General features: G+C 51.3%; 5 protein-coding genes across 5 annotated transcripts, besides 1 other annotated feature; 4 read left to right on the forward strand and 1 right to left on the reverse strand.

Annotated features, from left to right (window-relative positions):
• Positions 1-15,638: part of a sequence feature (contig 1.93 620..340023(-1)) that runs on past both edges of the window.
• ANIA_05331 (uncharacterized protein) lies at positions 3,052-4,401 on the forward strand. Its single transcript, XM_050612351.1, has 3 exons — positions 3,052-3,228; positions 3,281-3,615; positions 3,666-4,401. The coding sequence occupies exons 1-3, from the start codon at positions 3,120-3,122 to the stop codon at positions 4,197-4,199; spliced, it is 978 nt and encodes a 325-aa protein (XP_050468284.1). The 5' UTR covers positions 3,052-3,119; the 3' UTR covers positions 4,200-4,401.
• On the forward strand, positions 6,737-7,297 carry ANIA_05330 (GNAT family N-acetyltransferase; the record flags this gene model as incomplete). Its single annotated transcript, XM_657842.1, has 1 exon — positions 6,737-7,297. The coding sequence occupies one exon, from the start codon at positions 6,737-6,739 to the stop codon at positions 7,295-7,297; it is 561 nt and encodes a 186-aa protein (XP_662934.1).
• Positions 8,021-9,551, forward strand: ANIA_05329 (MFS transporter; the record flags this gene model as incomplete). The annotated part of the gene is made up of 2 exons (XM_657841.1): positions 8,021-8,295; positions 8,354-9,551. The coding sequence occupies 2 exons, from the start codon at positions 8,021-8,023 to the stop codon at positions 9,549-9,551; spliced, it is 1,473 nt and encodes a 490-aa protein (XP_662933.1).
• ANIA_05328 (intradiol ring-cleavage dioxygenase) lies at positions 10,879-12,160 on the reverse strand (the record flags this gene model as incomplete). The annotated part of the gene is made up of 3 exons (XM_657840.1): positions 10,879-11,500; positions 11,541-11,865; positions 11,917-12,160. The coding sequence occupies 3 exons, from the start codon at positions 12,158-12,160 to the stop codon at positions 10,879-10,881; spliced, it is 1,191 nt and encodes a 396-aa protein (XP_662932.1).
• ANIA_05327 (dynamin family protein) lies at positions 13,191-15,549 on the forward strand (the record flags this gene model as incomplete). The annotated part of the gene is made up of 4 exons (XM_657839.1): positions 13,191-13,631; positions 13,677-14,273; positions 14,323-15,107; positions 15,153-15,549. The coding sequence occupies 4 exons, from the start codon at positions 13,191-13,193 to the stop codon at positions 15,547-15,549; spliced, it is 2,220 nt and encodes a 739-aa protein (XP_662931.1).

Below are 15,638 nucleotides of genomic sequence, written 5' to 3' on the forward strand. Positions count from 1 at the left end.
ATTTCTGTAAGTCAAAATAGTCTGTCCTGTAAGATCTGGTTGAGAAAAGCTGAGCAGCACACGTGGACTGTTCGATTGCGGGGCTGCATATCACGGTGGACACGAAAGGTTCGGAACGATCCGATAGAATACTTCTGAGAACCTAAGAGAGACTGATGAACTCCTAGTGATGATAGTACTTCTAATGGCGGACAATGACAGCAACAATTGTAACTTTTTCATTGCATATCTGGGGTTAGCGATCATGGATATGATACCATTATATCTTGAAAGCAAAGCATCAAGTATGGTGTGACGCAGCGCGCATAGTCTGCTCATTCGCGAACATCTCTAATGAACACAAATGGCTCTCGAAGCGCCGTCAAATCTAGAGACTGGTCATTACAGGGACAGACGAATTGCTGCACAGATAACCAGAGGAATGCAGGAACCTCTCGAAACAAGTCAGGGAGAAAAGCCTCATTTGCTGGTATATAGTTCCGTCCTTGTCTTCACCACCAAGCCACTGCAACTCCTCAAGGCACGAGCACACAAGCTAAACAGGAGTTTGCGCGGGCGACTGTTGGGCAAAGAATAGCGACACACCTCGCAGCGAGACACTGACAACAAATGCCCAGCGTTGTGAATTATGCTACTGGCGGCGAAGGGATCATATTATCCGCCATTGTGACCGTCAGGGTGTCTATACCCTATATTGAGAGGCAAAAGGAATGCAACGCGCTGCACAATACTCAAGGTCAGTCGAGGAAGGAGCAGGTGAGCATGTTTGGCGCGGACGACAGCCATCCAGGGGATGCAGCAGACTGAGACCGTTCATGAATTAGACGGAATATTTAGATGAGATAGTCGCCGCAAACAATAAGCTTGGAGGATATGCGGCAGGGGAAAATGCTGAGTGCTGGGAAAGGGGCGGACGCAATCCAATATGTATAGGCTTGACGGGTTACCCGAGCCTTGAGGTTTGGGGTCTTGCATATTGGCCATCGCAAGCAGGGGCGCTGGTAATGGTAATGGAATGCCGCGGTGAACGTAGTAAGTATGGACTGCATTAAGATAACCAACCTGCAAGATGCCAGTTTTCGGTATCGTGTAGCGATACCTATAGACACGGACTATACGCAGAGTAGGCCTCTGGCCTGCATATAACCCTACTCACAGCCTACTAAGCCACTCGTAGGTGTTTGTACCAGCCAGCGTAGCTAAGATGCCAGTCTGGGTGGAATTACATGCAGGTCAGAACGCGTAGGTGTTGAGATTTTTGCTCAAAGATCCCCGCTCGACCAATTCTCATACTGTCAATGTTGGATACCTCTTCCGTAAACGTTTTTCTCATCTAAAACGAGTAGGCAAGTACGCGAAGTATCCGGGCAGCGGGCCCAGGGGAGACAGGTCTTTAGATTTTTATTGACAGTATTACTTCCGAAGTCCCACTGGAGAAGACGATCGCTCAATTGGACTTGGGCCAACGCGATACCTCGATGATCCCGTTTGATCGCCACCACTTGCGCGATATGCTTCTGAGACTTTTATGTCGACGGAGCACGCTCATCCGAACATGAAGCTGGAGTTAAGACCCCGGAGGTGTTCCTGATCGACCAATAACCGCAAATCAACCAAGGTTTAGCGTTCTTTGCGACGGCAGCCGTCGCATTGCTGCCGTTATCTTCCCGAGCTCTTGAATATGTGCAGGATTGTTGCAGAATAATGCAGGACACTTATTCTTAAAAGGCAGAGTGCTGTTACAGCGCATCATAGAAGCTACTCAGAGTAGGCTGGGCGCACACACTGCGCCGTCTGGGATTTCCACTCGGGGGCTCTCAGGTTCAAGCGTTCGTCCGATGCATAATGGGACGTGAGTGGGGTCGCTGATACCATAGCGGTCGTGAGGTGGGGACCTTCCCACCCAGCCGAGTTTGTCCGTGTACATTGACAGAAGTGATAGCTTCAAGTGTTCGGTTCCGAGGGGTCGTGAATTCGCACCCCTCCACCTCCTGCTGCAATATCGTAGCCCTCGTCAGCAGAGTGACGTCGTCTCACATAAGGCCTCGCGCCACCAAGTATACCAAGAGCGCCCCTTCGTCTATAGTCTTGCGATTAACCGAGATTGGAGACGGATCAGCCAAACTTCTGATTTGTCTGCTGCGTCTTGGGACTGGTCTGACGCCGCTGCCGAGAGCCCGTATCTCCCCCAGGGGGCCCAGTCACGGTAGTGGCTAGCCGCATCGTTTCATCTGTGCTATGGGTCAGGGCCTGTGGCTGGCTCCCACACCAGGCCGGGTAGGTTTAACCCTCATGGATCATCTGTAGGCCGCTGGAACGAGCAGGTGTCAGCATCAAGCAGTCGAAGTCAATGGGGGCCGTAAAGCAAGATCATTGGTCACCTTGGAGGCGAGCTCCGAAGCTCTTGAGTAATAATAGTCTGGAGTAATGACGGGAAGAAAGTGAGGAGAGAGGAAGAAGGACGCCAAGAAACACGGCGACGGCACAGTTGCCTTTGCAAGCAACACCAGCCTCAGGTTCCAGAGTACAGAGTACCTTGCGCTTCTTCAGCCAATCCCCCACCTTCTTTTCAACTTCATGATCTTTCTCTACAACTCTGCATCTTGAATACGTTAAATCTCGAACAGTCCAGACCTCACCCACGACGTGCTGTCAATCCCCCAGATCCTCTCCAGATTTCCACTTTCCAGTCCCCTCCCCCGCGCTGTCTCGCCGATCGAAGGCCCACAGTGGGTGTGAAGTCGACGCACACTCATCTGTCGAGGTGGATCGCGATATCCAACGATGTCACTCGATTCGGCTCCAGCAGCCCATCCGAATCCTTATCCTCTAATATCGCTCGCTCAAACCTCATGCATGCCCCACTGCATTCGGAGCTGGCTTCAAAGGATCGAAAAAAGGTCGCAATTCTATGGACAATTTCCAGTACGATTAGCATAAGCTCCCCAATTCAGAAGGATTGGCGAGAGATGGAGGGGTACCGATGGCAATATAAAAGCGAAGATACGCCGCACATGGCAAGGGAATCATGCTAGTTGTCTTCTCCACCTGTTGCATACTGCTGTACAGTATCTTGACTCCTTTCGTCATTATTCCGTGATAACACCCCATATTTCACCATGATCGCCAAGACAGAGCCCGTCGTGGAATCCACTGATGGCCGTTTAGGCCAGTTTAACCCTATGATTCGTAAAGAATCTCTCAACGAGAAGGTCATCCTTGTTGTGGGTAAGTGGTATTATCAATCACGGTTTCAGTGTTGCAATGCTAACAGCCTTAGGCGGCTCCAACGGCATTGGCGCCAGCCTCGTAGAGCTATGCTGCGAGAACGGTGCTTATGCGATAATTGGAGACATTGACGCCGCTAGGGGAGAGCAGTTAGCCAGAAAGTGCATCCAGCAATGGCCGGTACATCAAGAGCCAACTGGTCCTCCTAAACCCCCTCGCGCGATTTTCAGAAAGACCGACGTGACGGACTATCAGTCCGTCCTCGATCTTTTCGACAATACCTTCAAGAAGTACAACCGCATTGACCATGTTATTGTCACCGCTGGCAGTGCGGAGACCAGAGAGTCATGGTTCGACCACTCCTTGAACCTTGTACAAGTCCGCAAGGTAGGTCCAAAGCAAGTATCTTCTACAGTGTCAACACTAATAGCTACTAGGCCCCATCAGTGAAGGATATTGATGTGAATCTCCTTGGTACGCTTTACGTCACTCGCGTGGCCAGCGTCTACCTTCGTCACAACCGCGGCCCAGGCGTGGATCGCTCTATCCTTCTTTTCTCCTGCGCCGCAGGTATCAGGGAGACCCCCGTTGTGCCTATTTACCAGGTCGCCAAACACGGTGTCCAGGATCTCATGCGCTCCCTCCACGCCAACCTCAACTCTCCTTACCGACACAGCATCCGCATCAACACGATCTGCCCTTGGATGGCCCAGACTGGTAGCACATTCTCCAAGACCGCTGAGGAGCGCTGGACCAAGGAAGGCCTGCCCTTTAGTACTGCCGATGATGTCGCAAAGGTGTCCGTTGGCGTGATTTGCGATGACTCCCTCCACGGCGTCTCCATGTACGTGGAAGGTTCGCGCGCTTGGGGGATTGAAAGTGAGCGCCCGGAGTCTCAGTGCCTAGGTGAATGGCCATCCCAATCTCTCGCTCAGGGCCAGCGAGTCCTGGAAGAAGTTTTTGCTGCGTGATGAAGGACGGTCTATCACACACTCCTTCTTGCCGTCCGATTTTCCATGATACCCACTGTCCCTAAAATTCTCTAACGTTTCCGTTTTGCCATAAATGCGGCTGAACAGCCTCGAAGCTAGATATTAGTTAAGACTAGCAGCTAGAGGATACAGGATAAAAGACTGCTGTCGCTCAAACATCCAATATTGATACATTGGTGATGATTTGGTCTTATTCCTGACTGTTTGGACCGTCGCTGTTCGTTGGGCGCCTACTTATCTGGTCCTGTAGCCTAGGGTCTGCACGGTAGGCTGAATTGCTAAATCCCGTATCATGTACCTAATTTCAGTTGAGAACCCCAGGTTTGTTTTCCAGCACAAATGTCCCTGTTTTAGATTGACTGATTGCTGCAGTCACGGCGAAATCCCTAGCACAGACCTGTCCTATCCACGATGGCCCCCACCTTTTTAAAGATTTAAGAAAACCGGCCAATCACCACCAACAATCGGGAAGACTCTCTTATCGTAGCATTGACCTTGTAAGAGGCTAGCTGAGGCTTAGACGCTATGTTGCCAAATTGAGGTGACATCGCGTATGCGTATTTGCGCCTGGGGAGCCTTCAGCTGTATCCATGGAAGTGTATATTCGCAATATTCCCTTGGCCCTCTATCCACCTCCCTTCATGATGCCGAGTTCCTACAGAGTAATGACGCGAATACGAAGGCGACGCCAAAGCCTCCAGCTCCTCGCCGGTACCCTCACGCTCATCATCCTTCTTGCCCACGTCCCTGCAGTGTCAGCCGCTAACCCGTCGTCTTCAACATCGTCCTCGCTCTCGTTTTCGTCCTCGATAGCAACCACGAGCGATACCCAGGCCCACCCTTCAAGAGGCTCAAAGGCTGGGATCTTCATCGGGGCCACCGTGGGCGTGCTAGCTACCTCCGCTGCAATAACTCTATTCTTCTGCTTGCGGCGTCGTCGCCGGCGACGCCGCCGTCTTTCTTGCTCTCCTCCGGCACTGATACCAGCACCAACATCCGCGGTGGAGATGGAGACAAATAAAGCTGTCGCTCTTGATGCTGTTGTGGAAACCACCGGTTCTGATCCCGATAGCCACAATCAAAATCGCGTTGAGACAAATAGCCAGCCCCAGCAGCCGGAACTGATCATGGGCAAAATAAAGGAACGCGATATTAAACATTAAATAAATGTTGAAGGGAATGAGGAGGCGTAGGTGAGGTAGAGATGCCTTCCAGCAGCACTACCGAGCCGCTGCTGAGGACCAGGAACGTCTTACCAAAAAGGGTATTGTGATAGGGATGGTATTCTTTGATTATTCACAGGGCTAGGTATTGTCCTGACCAATCAAAGCCATTGCAGGTGTATTAAGGCATCTCTTCAGTTGAGGTATCCAGTGCTAAGTAAAGGGAGATTGGAAACGCAGCATTCCTGAGTGCCGGTACAAACAGGATTATTCTACACTCAAGCCAGGGCCCTCTTCTCAGCAGAAGAAAATGAATGCAACTTGACCAGCTGTCTGCCTAGTAAGAATGTTCACCGGCAAAATATGCCCCTATATCGGACTTCCTCCACTTCTACTGTCTGCTTCTCCAAGTAGTCGCCATTCCCGTTCTATCAATGCCCATATAGAATACCAGAGCCTCGCCGACTGCAAATAACTGGATCTAGATGAAGGCTATCGTTTGCCCTTGACGATACCAACTATGCATACCCTTCGAAGGCAGATATAGATTAGACTGCATTCCCTCCATACTGGAGCGAAACATGGCTCCAAGTGTAGATTAAGCACTCTCTCGTGTAGATACTGCTTGAGGGTCCCTTGGAATCTGACTGGTGCATGTCAATGAAGATTATCGAAAGCGTAGCCGCTGGGGCTCCTGTTCAGTACGCTTTTTAGAATCGAAGCTGGACAAAAAGAGAACCTAATAGTGTAGATGTATCGATGTGGATTTACCTTGTTTGTGGCACTAATAAGCAGCTAAAAGCGCTTTTGTTATCATAGTATACGCATATATAGATTCTTAGGACTGTTGGGTGGATAATCACAGAGCCCTGAATAACGTGTACCAGGATAAGGATGTTGCCTGGGTCAGGGATATATTAATATTAGATAAAGTCTATTGTACATCCTCAGTCTAATATATAACAGCTTAGCAACCTGGTTTTTCTTATCCAATATATCCATCAGTATATCCTTGTTCCTGCCATAATGGAGTTGGACTATGCTCAGCCTTGAGGCATGAATGTGGGTGTATGGTATATGGATTAAGGATAAAATTGACAGCAGGCGAGGTATATTGCACGTAGACAGAGCGACATCATTATGTTTGTAAACAGGCCATCACCTAAATCTCCTTGGGAATTCACACTGTCGATGACGGTTGAAGTATGACTCACACTTAGTATCATCCTGCATAATCGGATGAGTCTCCGACTCCATAGTCCATACGAATATAAAAAGCATCTCAACCTCCCACCCAGTAGTTTATATTCTCTATTCTTAAAGCACTACATCAGACTCAAAAACCTCAGCGCAATGTCCCTCCCCAAGAACCCCCAACAATGGACCCGACAGCCCTTTCTCATCTCAACCGATAAGTCCCTGCTCTCTGTCTCCGCCATCAACGCTGCATTTGCTTTAGAGTCACTCTACTGGGCATACCCTCTTCCCGAATCCGTCCTTCAAGACATGATTGACAACTCTTTTTGTTTTGGCCTTTACAAGACCCCCTCACCATCACCCGAAACTGCTACTCCATCCTTCATCAACAATGTCCCTGAAAATGAAAGTGAACGGCCACAGATGCAACAAATTGGCTTTGCGCGCCTGATAACTGACAATTGCACGATCGCCTACCTATCGGACGTCTACATCCTCCCCGAGTACCAGGGGTTAGGGTTGGGCGGATGGATGCTAGACTGTGTGGATGAGCTGGTCAAACCACTGCCGCATCTGCGGTGGTTCTTGCTCAGGACGGGCGAGGAACGAAGCTTGAGCGCCTATCGCGCGCGGTATGGGATGGATGTGCTGGATAATGGGGATATAAGTCGAGGCGCTCTTTTCATGGGAAGGAGGGGAGGCGGGAATAGGGTGTGAAAGCGATATACAGTTCTTTTTCTTTTCACTTCTTTCTTTTTCATGTTGACTTTACTGTAGGCAGGGCCCAAGCATCAGAGCTCTGCCAGAAGTCGCCTCGGCTGTTTACTATAGCTTTTGGTACATGAAAGAACAAATAATATCTATTGAAAGCGCAATGGCCTGAAAGTCCTTGCTGATGGTGCCATCCAAGCTAAGACTATATATATTAGGGTTAGTTCGGCCAACTTCGAGACACGCGTCGAGGATACAGTACCCTTGGACTGGGCTTAACCTGTAGCTATACTAGATAATCTCTACACCGGAAACTTGAGTTTAACAATTTCCTCTATATATCATATATGGTCATTCGAAGAGCGACATGCTTTCACAGTAGAGAACCCGTAGCTTGAAAGGCGATACTTGATGTCTAGAAAGTGAGCCTGTGAGAAGATTGATCCCTGGACCAAGCGCAGATCCACTACACTCGTTGCAGTTCTGCTAGAAAGCTCGTCGAGCGTGTTGTCGTGATCTGTCTGGCCGGTTAGGGCTACCGAGTCTCAAAGATCGACGGTTATCGCCGACTTATCCGAGTTCCCCACTGCAGAAATCTCGGCCGAGGGGCGACCAAGAATATTTACCCGGGTCAGTGCCTGGCTTTCTTTTATATCTTCCATGGCGCGGCTCTAGTCAGGAACGACACCCACTCGACAAATCCCCGTTGAGTTGTGTTGGACGTGCATCATGGGTATCCTCCCCGTCGGCGTCAAGGGCACGCCAGGGGACGAAAAGGGGCCTGCTGAGCTGGACCCCGACTTCCTGGTCAGATGGGATCAGGCCGAACCGATGAATCCCCAGAACTGGCCAGACCGGTATAAGTGGTGGGTGACCTTCCAACTGGGCATGCTGGCGCTGGCCGGCAGTTTGGGTTCCAGCATCATGACGCCAGCCGATCATCTCATTGCGCAATATGTCGGCGTGAGCCAGGAGGTTTCGGTTTTAAATGTTGCTTTATATCTGTAGGTTGGCGGCTGCCAGCTCGATATATTGGGGGTACATTGCTAACGCAAGATGTAGGGTTGGCTTTATCTTCGGGCCCATCATCTGGGCGCCCATATCCGAGATCTGGGGACGGCGAGTCAGTATCCTGCCTGCGGTCTTCTGCCAGGCACTGTTCGCAATCGGCACTTCGCGAAGTACAAATGCCGCGTCGGTATTCGTCACCCGATTCTTCACCGGCTTCTTTGGATCTGCGCCAATCAGCAATGTCACCGCAGCCCTCGGCGACATCTGGAGTCGCGAGAGACGAGGAATAGCTGTTAGTCTCTACGCAGTCGCAGTGAACGGTGGGCCCTCCTTAGGCCCCGTCATCGGCGCAGCCCTCGTCACAAACCCGCATCTCAACTGGCGCTGGCCCGGCTACATTCTCGCGATTTGGGTCATGGTCACCTTCGTCATGGCCTTCTTCTTCCTACCGGAAGTCTACCCTTTGGTACTGTTGAAAAGAAAAGCGCAGCGGCTGCGCAAGGAAACCAACGACAACCGCTATTACCACCCGCACGAGCACCTCAAGCTCGATGTCCACTCTATCGTCACGAAACAGCTTTCTCGCCCTATGATCATGCTGTTCACCGAGCCCGTAGTCACCTGCATTGCCATCTACGCCTCCTTCGTCTACGGCGTGATGTATCTGACGCTGGAAGTCTTCCCCATAGTCTTCGAGGAGATCCGCGCCTGGCATCCGGTCGTCGCAGCGCTGCCTTTCCTTGCCCTACTGATAGGAGTCATCTCCTCCGTCGGCCTCAATATCTGGAACCAATACCGCTACAACATCATCGCCAAGAACGCAGGTGGGAAGGCCGTTCCAGAAGGGCGCCTTCCACCGATGGCATTCGGGGCGGTGTTCTTCGTTATTGGCGCGTTTTGGTTCGCATGGACTGCGAAGCCGCCTCATCACTGGATTCTGCCTTGTTTCGCGGCCTTGTTCATAGGGATTGGCTTCAACTGCATCTTCCAGCAGTGTCTCAACTATCTTGTCGACATGTATGGTATATATGCGGCGAGTTCGACGGCTGCAGTGACCTTCTTGAGGAGTATCATGGCTGCGGGATTGCCGCTTGCTGCAAGGCCAATGATCGATGCGATGGATGTTGGTCCTGCGGTGTCAATCATCGGCGCTGTTGCAGCGGTGTTACTCCCCATTCCGTTCCTGTTTATGAAGTATGGGTCGAGACTCAGGGGGCTGTCGAAGCTGACGCCGGATAATCCGAATTAAACTAGAAGAGGAAGTTTTTTACATACCAGCTGGGTTGAGAATCGACTTCGTCAGCCGTAGCATAATGTGATAGTCTAAACAAAGATCCTATACTCCAGCCTGGACGCTGGATAGCCCTTCTAGGCAAACATGAGGCCGGACTGAGTAGGCCATATGTCCGTAGTCCAATCGAACCCCGACCTCAGTAGTATCAATAGTGCGATAAAAATACAGCAAAGAAATAAATACATCATAATTAATCCGGTACCTTATTTCTTTCCGGTATACCATGCATCATATAAGTGGGACTCTAGTACTTCACACGCCTTCCGTCGTCCCCAGCTGCAGCGGCATTTAGTATTACTTGATACTCCTACTACCTTCACAGTCTCAGACGCCGATGCTTTTACGAATCCGTACCCGACTGTTATCATCATGACCCCGGGGCGACATTAACGGCTCGACAAATGTGGCGCTACAATATTCCAACCAAGCTGGGATAGAGTTAGGTCCTGGGGCCAGTGTACCCACTGTATAACCAGTGCTGGGGGATGAGCACAGCGCGTACTAACACGCTAACTCAGTCCCGGCTTCTGCGCATGTGGATAGACCTTTGAGAGCCGTGTTATTGGTATTGTATGTCTCTTCAATTGGGATATTGTTGGTGATGCTGCTGCTGTTAAAACGGAGGCTAGGGGGTCATTGAAGAGAACTACTGCCAGTGGACCATACAGTGAATTTGTATTTTTCAATAGGTCATCTGCTGTTTCCCCACCGTGAGGTTACATACCGTCAGTTTCAACATAGTAAAAACCACACTTCAGATACGTATCGCAATTTAAGTCGCTGAAATTTCAAATACATAACAGGTTCCCCGCCGGCCAACCAGGGACTGCAACTTCCTCCAGCACACCGATTTTATCACTTCCAGCTTGTCGTCGCCGGTTGCCCTAGGAAGATAATGAAAAGACTGATGGAAATCTGTCCTTTCAGAGTTGCGAGAGTGGTTTGTGACACAGTGACACTGATCGCGCAGCATATGTTCGCTGATCCTTCGATGGAGAAACAATGTGGTCGACAGCGCCGGCATTGTCCCAATCGTTGTAACAGTAGCTCATTTGTGCTCTGGTGCGGTAGCAAAGGATTGTTTTGCGTCCCTGGTAGGAGGCTTCCGCCCGTGAGGTTGGTGTTGGATAAGGACGGCCGTGAAAAGACTCGGCTACTCCTACTATACGCGGCTGAAGAGGCAAGGAATAATGTGAGAAAATATCTTTGTATTTATTATAAATGTCTATATATCAAATATGCAGCCCTTAGTCACTCTGAATCGATGGCAAAGTTTTGAGGTCTAAGCAGAGGGCGCGGCGGTCCCGGTAGGGACAGCACCGGAGGGCACAGCGCCAGAAGGAGCGGCGCCAGAGGGAGCAGCGCCATCGCCACCACCACCGAAAGCAGCACTGTCAGCGTTCTGGTGGCCGCCGTTCTCATCGTAGTAGCCAGCAATGCTGTAGTAGGAGTTGTCGGTGTAGTCGGCCGAGGCGTTGATACCGATCTGGATCCAGGCAAAAAGACCATCATCCAAGCCGTTGCCGAGGTAGATGTACTCAGGAAAAGGGTCGTACTCGTCGGTAGCCTGCTCAACACTCCACATGTCGTCCGCGTTGGAAACGATCTCCTGAGTGTTGGTGTTGTAGGGGTAGGTGTCCTCCACAGCAGACCGGAGCACCTCGTTCCAGAAGAGCTGGCCGATGTGGGCGATGCTGCCAGTGCCGACCTGGAGGGTGCCGTTGTTCTCGTTGACGGTGGCGCCAATGTGGGTGAGGAGATGGGTGTGGATGGCGCGGCCCTCGTAGTGACCGGGGAAAATGGTCTGGAAGGTAACGACGCCGTCTTTGTCGGACTCTTGTATACCGCGGAGGAAGGTTGTGTCCCAGCCGCCATCGTTGCCGGTGGCCACAACACCACTGCGACTGTTAGCGATACCCAGCTACAGTCTTGGACAAAACATACCTGTAAACACCCGTGGCGTTGGCGTTCCAGATATCGACAATGGCACCCTGGATGGGCTTGCAGGTGTTGATATCGATGTACTGCACCTCGAGGAAGAGATCGACACCGTCGGAGTAGAGCTCCTCCCTCACATCCTGCCTCATGAGCTCACCCCAGATGTAGTAGGGGCCGTCAGTAACGGTAGGTGCGAGGATGGCGCTGGTGTTAGCGCCGAAGATGTCCTGCTCAGGGGTGTTGGGCTCGTAGTTCAGGATGCCGGTCTTGTTGTGGTCAATGGCTTCCCACTTTTCAAGGGCAGCCAGGTCGCGGCGCCACTTTTGCGGGTCTAATGAATCAGCTAGATGTTATGGAGGAAACGGGAAAGAAGCTGACTTACGAGCAGTGATACCGCGCTGCTGGCGCAGGTTACGGGTAGTCTGGGCACGACGGGCAACATTTCGCTCGTTCAGCTGGATAGCATCGGCAGAGCCGGAGCAGGCGTCCAGGGCCTGCCTGGCCCTGATTGCCTGTACGTCTCGCGCGTGGATCTCGCGCTTGAGAGCGACGGGGTCGTGTTTCTCGCCCGGGTGGGCGAGAGCCAGAGCGGCCGCAGTAAGAGTGAGAAGACCGGTGAAGCGCATTGTTAAGCTGATTGAGAGGAGAGGATGTCTGATGTCTGACTTGATGATGATCGAATTTCCCCAGAGAAACCTCTTCTTCTTATAGACATGGTCCAGGGGCTTCCGGATCGCGCCGCGTAAACGTCGTTCAGTGACGTTTCATAAAAAAGGAGGTTGTATAAGAGGGTGCGTAATTCGAGACAAGCCATAGGCTGTAGCTTGGTTGCGATAGGGCTCGACAACGCTTCAACCGCTTGGCGCCGCGTATGCTTTGCGTGACAGTGCTTGGTATGAGCTTAGTTGGGCCCACCCGTTATGGAAGAGTCGTGAGTGTCGACCGAGGCCCAGATTCCCTTGTGCTGTTCTTCGAAATGGCACGAACTGCGATGATCAGCTCAAACCACGTGTCTTGGCAAGATGCATTTATACTTACTGTAGATCAAGGCGATCAGCTGCCTGATATGCTGACAGTACAATCTTTCACTCAATGAGACCGAACACTAGAACGCTGCAGTTGCAGACTGATGACGCCCCAGCTCCATTGATCGGCAGGCCAAAAGTCCCGCCCCGGAGCCTCCATCGGATTTACCGGCATATCTCGGAAATAGGTATATATACCAGAGAATGCACCGCCTCAGAATCTAAACACCTCCTGCCTCTGGCTGTGTTGCCAAGACCCGGCTGTGCTCTTGCAACTCTCCTCTCAAACGCAATCACCAACGCGATTATAGCCTGTTCAGTTCTCTATCTGCGACCACCGCAAAGTTTATCGGTAATGCTTGGAAACAACCATACACCAATCTCCTCGAGTTGTGCTTCACATTACCCAGGTTAGCCTCGTGACTGCTAGTTGACTTGACAGTAATGCCAGTCAAGTCGCTCTCTGAGGGAGGTGCTATCGCACAGTAATACCTGCCTATTTCGACTCCCAGCAATGGGAGGCTTTCACGCGATCAACAAACCCAGGGATGCCGCCTCTGGTTTATCTCTCAGTTGCATCTGGTGTATATCTGGAGTTCCTGCATCTTTATAGCCATCGCTACCCTCTATCATGGTGCTTGTTCAGCCTACACAGACGTCGTTGGATGCAACGTCGTCAGATGCAACGGAAACAATGAAGGAGTCTACCTCTAACAACGCACACCTAACTGATCCAAGTCTGCTTGAGAAGTTCGATAAGCTATTCGCCTGCAACGTTGGCGATTACGTTGCTCTGCCGCAGCTCGTGGCCGTAGGTGATCAGTCCAGCGGCAAAAGTTCTATTTTGGAGGGATTGACCGGTCTCCCCTTTCCTCGTGATAGCACCTTATGTACGCGGTTCGCTACCCAGATCATCTTCCGCCGAGCCTCCGGTCAAGTTGGTCGCAGTATCCGGGCGTCCATCAAGCCGGCACCGCAGTCTGACCCTGAGTGCGTTGCCAGACTGAAAGCATGGTCGAGGTGCGAATCGGCTTACCTAGATCCGAAGGCGTTCTCCGATATGATAAACGAGGTAGGCTTTCTTGAGTCTGTCGTGCGAGGTCGCTGACAATGATAGGTACATACGGTGATGGGCATTCGCAGCCTCGATGACAAGTCGAAGCCAACATTTTCCCGACACATCTTTCGTCTGGAGATCAGCGGCCCAAATGAGGACCATCTGGCTGTCATTGACGTTCCAGGAATCTTCAAAAGTGTGACACCTGGTGTGACAACCAAGCACGATATCGATATGGTCCGCGGTATGGTGCAGGAGCACATGGGCAACCCACGTTCAATTATCCTGGCTGTCGTTCCCGCCAACGTCGACGCTGCAACGCAGGAAGTAATTGAAAGAGCTCGCGAAGTCGATCCTGAAGGACAACGCACCCTTGGCGTGCTCACAAAGCCTGATCTGGTCGATCGCGGAGCTGAGCACAATGTGTTGGACTTGATTACGGGCAAGACCATGCCTCTCAGACACGGCTGGGTTCTAGTCCGCAGTCTTGGGAAGAGCGAGCTCGCTACTGGAGACAAGACTCGCGCGGACATAGAGGCAGAGCTCAGATCGAGACCGGGATGGGGCCTTGTGCCCGCAGATCGATTTGGTATTGAATCGCTCAGGCAGCGGCTACAGGAAACTGTCACAGAGAATGCCCGACGGGAATTCCCCAGGGTGAGAATCGATCTTCGCCCTGCCTATGATTTTTGCTGATGGCGCCTAGATACGTGTGGATATCAATAAAAAGTTGAAAGAGACTCAGGCCTCTCTGCTGGCACTTGGCCAGGAAAGATTGAACCGAAGCCAGCAAATTGACTTCCTCCTGGATCTCGTAGCAAAATACCAGGAAGTCATGTCCAATGCCTTGCGCGGTAACTACGGTGCAAACAGTATCTTTGACAAGGTCAAACGTTTCCGCCTCGCCACGACTGTCATCGAGCGCAATGAGCAGTTTAGGTCCGACATGATGAATCTCGGCCATGTCTACAATTTCCGCACCGGGACCGAGAGCAGTCAATCTCTGTTGTCGAGAGCAAGGGTCCGGACCGACGAGGGAAATGAGGAGAACATGGTCAGCACCCGCAAGATCGACAGTACAGTCGAACTGAATGACGTTCTTTATGGCCCTGAGCTTATTAGCCCTCCTGTGGAAGACGACATCTATTCATGGCTTGAGGCCGAGTATCTTGGTTCTCGTGGGTTTGAGCTTGGTACACTCAACAGCTCCCTTCTACCGACTGTCATGAAAAGGCAGTCAAAAAAGTGGGGGAGCATCGCGCTGGGTTATATCAGCGATATCATTGCCCTTGTCAACGCCTGCATCGTCAGCGTGCTGACTGATCTCTGCCAAGATGGACGGATGTCTCGTGGCCTGCTGGCCATCATGATGGATGATCTGCAGAAGAAGTACACGAATGCGATTGCCCATACTCAATTTCTGCTGGAGAATGAACGAAATGATACTCTGATATCGCTACACCCATCGTTTGTGGAGACTTTGCAAACCTGGTAAGTCTTACCCTGTAAGTGCTAGAGTGGACTAATGGTCTCCAGTCCGGACTCAAAGATGCAAAAGTGCATAGCAGACAAGACCTTTAGTGCCGGCAATGCTGCCCTGGGCAAAGTGGTCCGGGTCGAGGATATCAAAGCGGCGCTCCCGGGGATAGGCAATCGGGAGTACATGGTCCAGCAGATTCACGATATCTTGCACTCATATTACAACGTCGCCATGAGCCGCTTCATTGACAACGTCTGCATGCAGTCTGCAAACTACTTTTTGCTGAGTGGCCCGAGCAGTCCGCTGAAACTTTTGTCACCTACGTTTGTGTATCGCCTATCCGAGCAAGAGCTGGCAGGCATCGTGGGGGATGATCCAGTTATCAAAAGGCAGCGGTTACAACTCATGAAGGAGATTGAGGAACTCGAGGTAGCCAAGAAGATTCTTCTCTGAACATGATGCCTTGTTCTACGCTTTGCGATTAGATCAAGCCTCGTCGTTCCTCTATTATTAAACATTTTTAATGTATATTCGGACTATCA

Source organism: Aspergillus nidulans, chromosome V (assembly GCF_000011425.1).
Source record: "Aspergillus nidulans FGSC A4 chromosome V".
Classification (NCBI taxonomy): Eukaryota; Fungi; Ascomycota; class Eurotiomycetes; order Eurotiales; family Aspergillaceae; genus Aspergillus; species Aspergillus nidulans.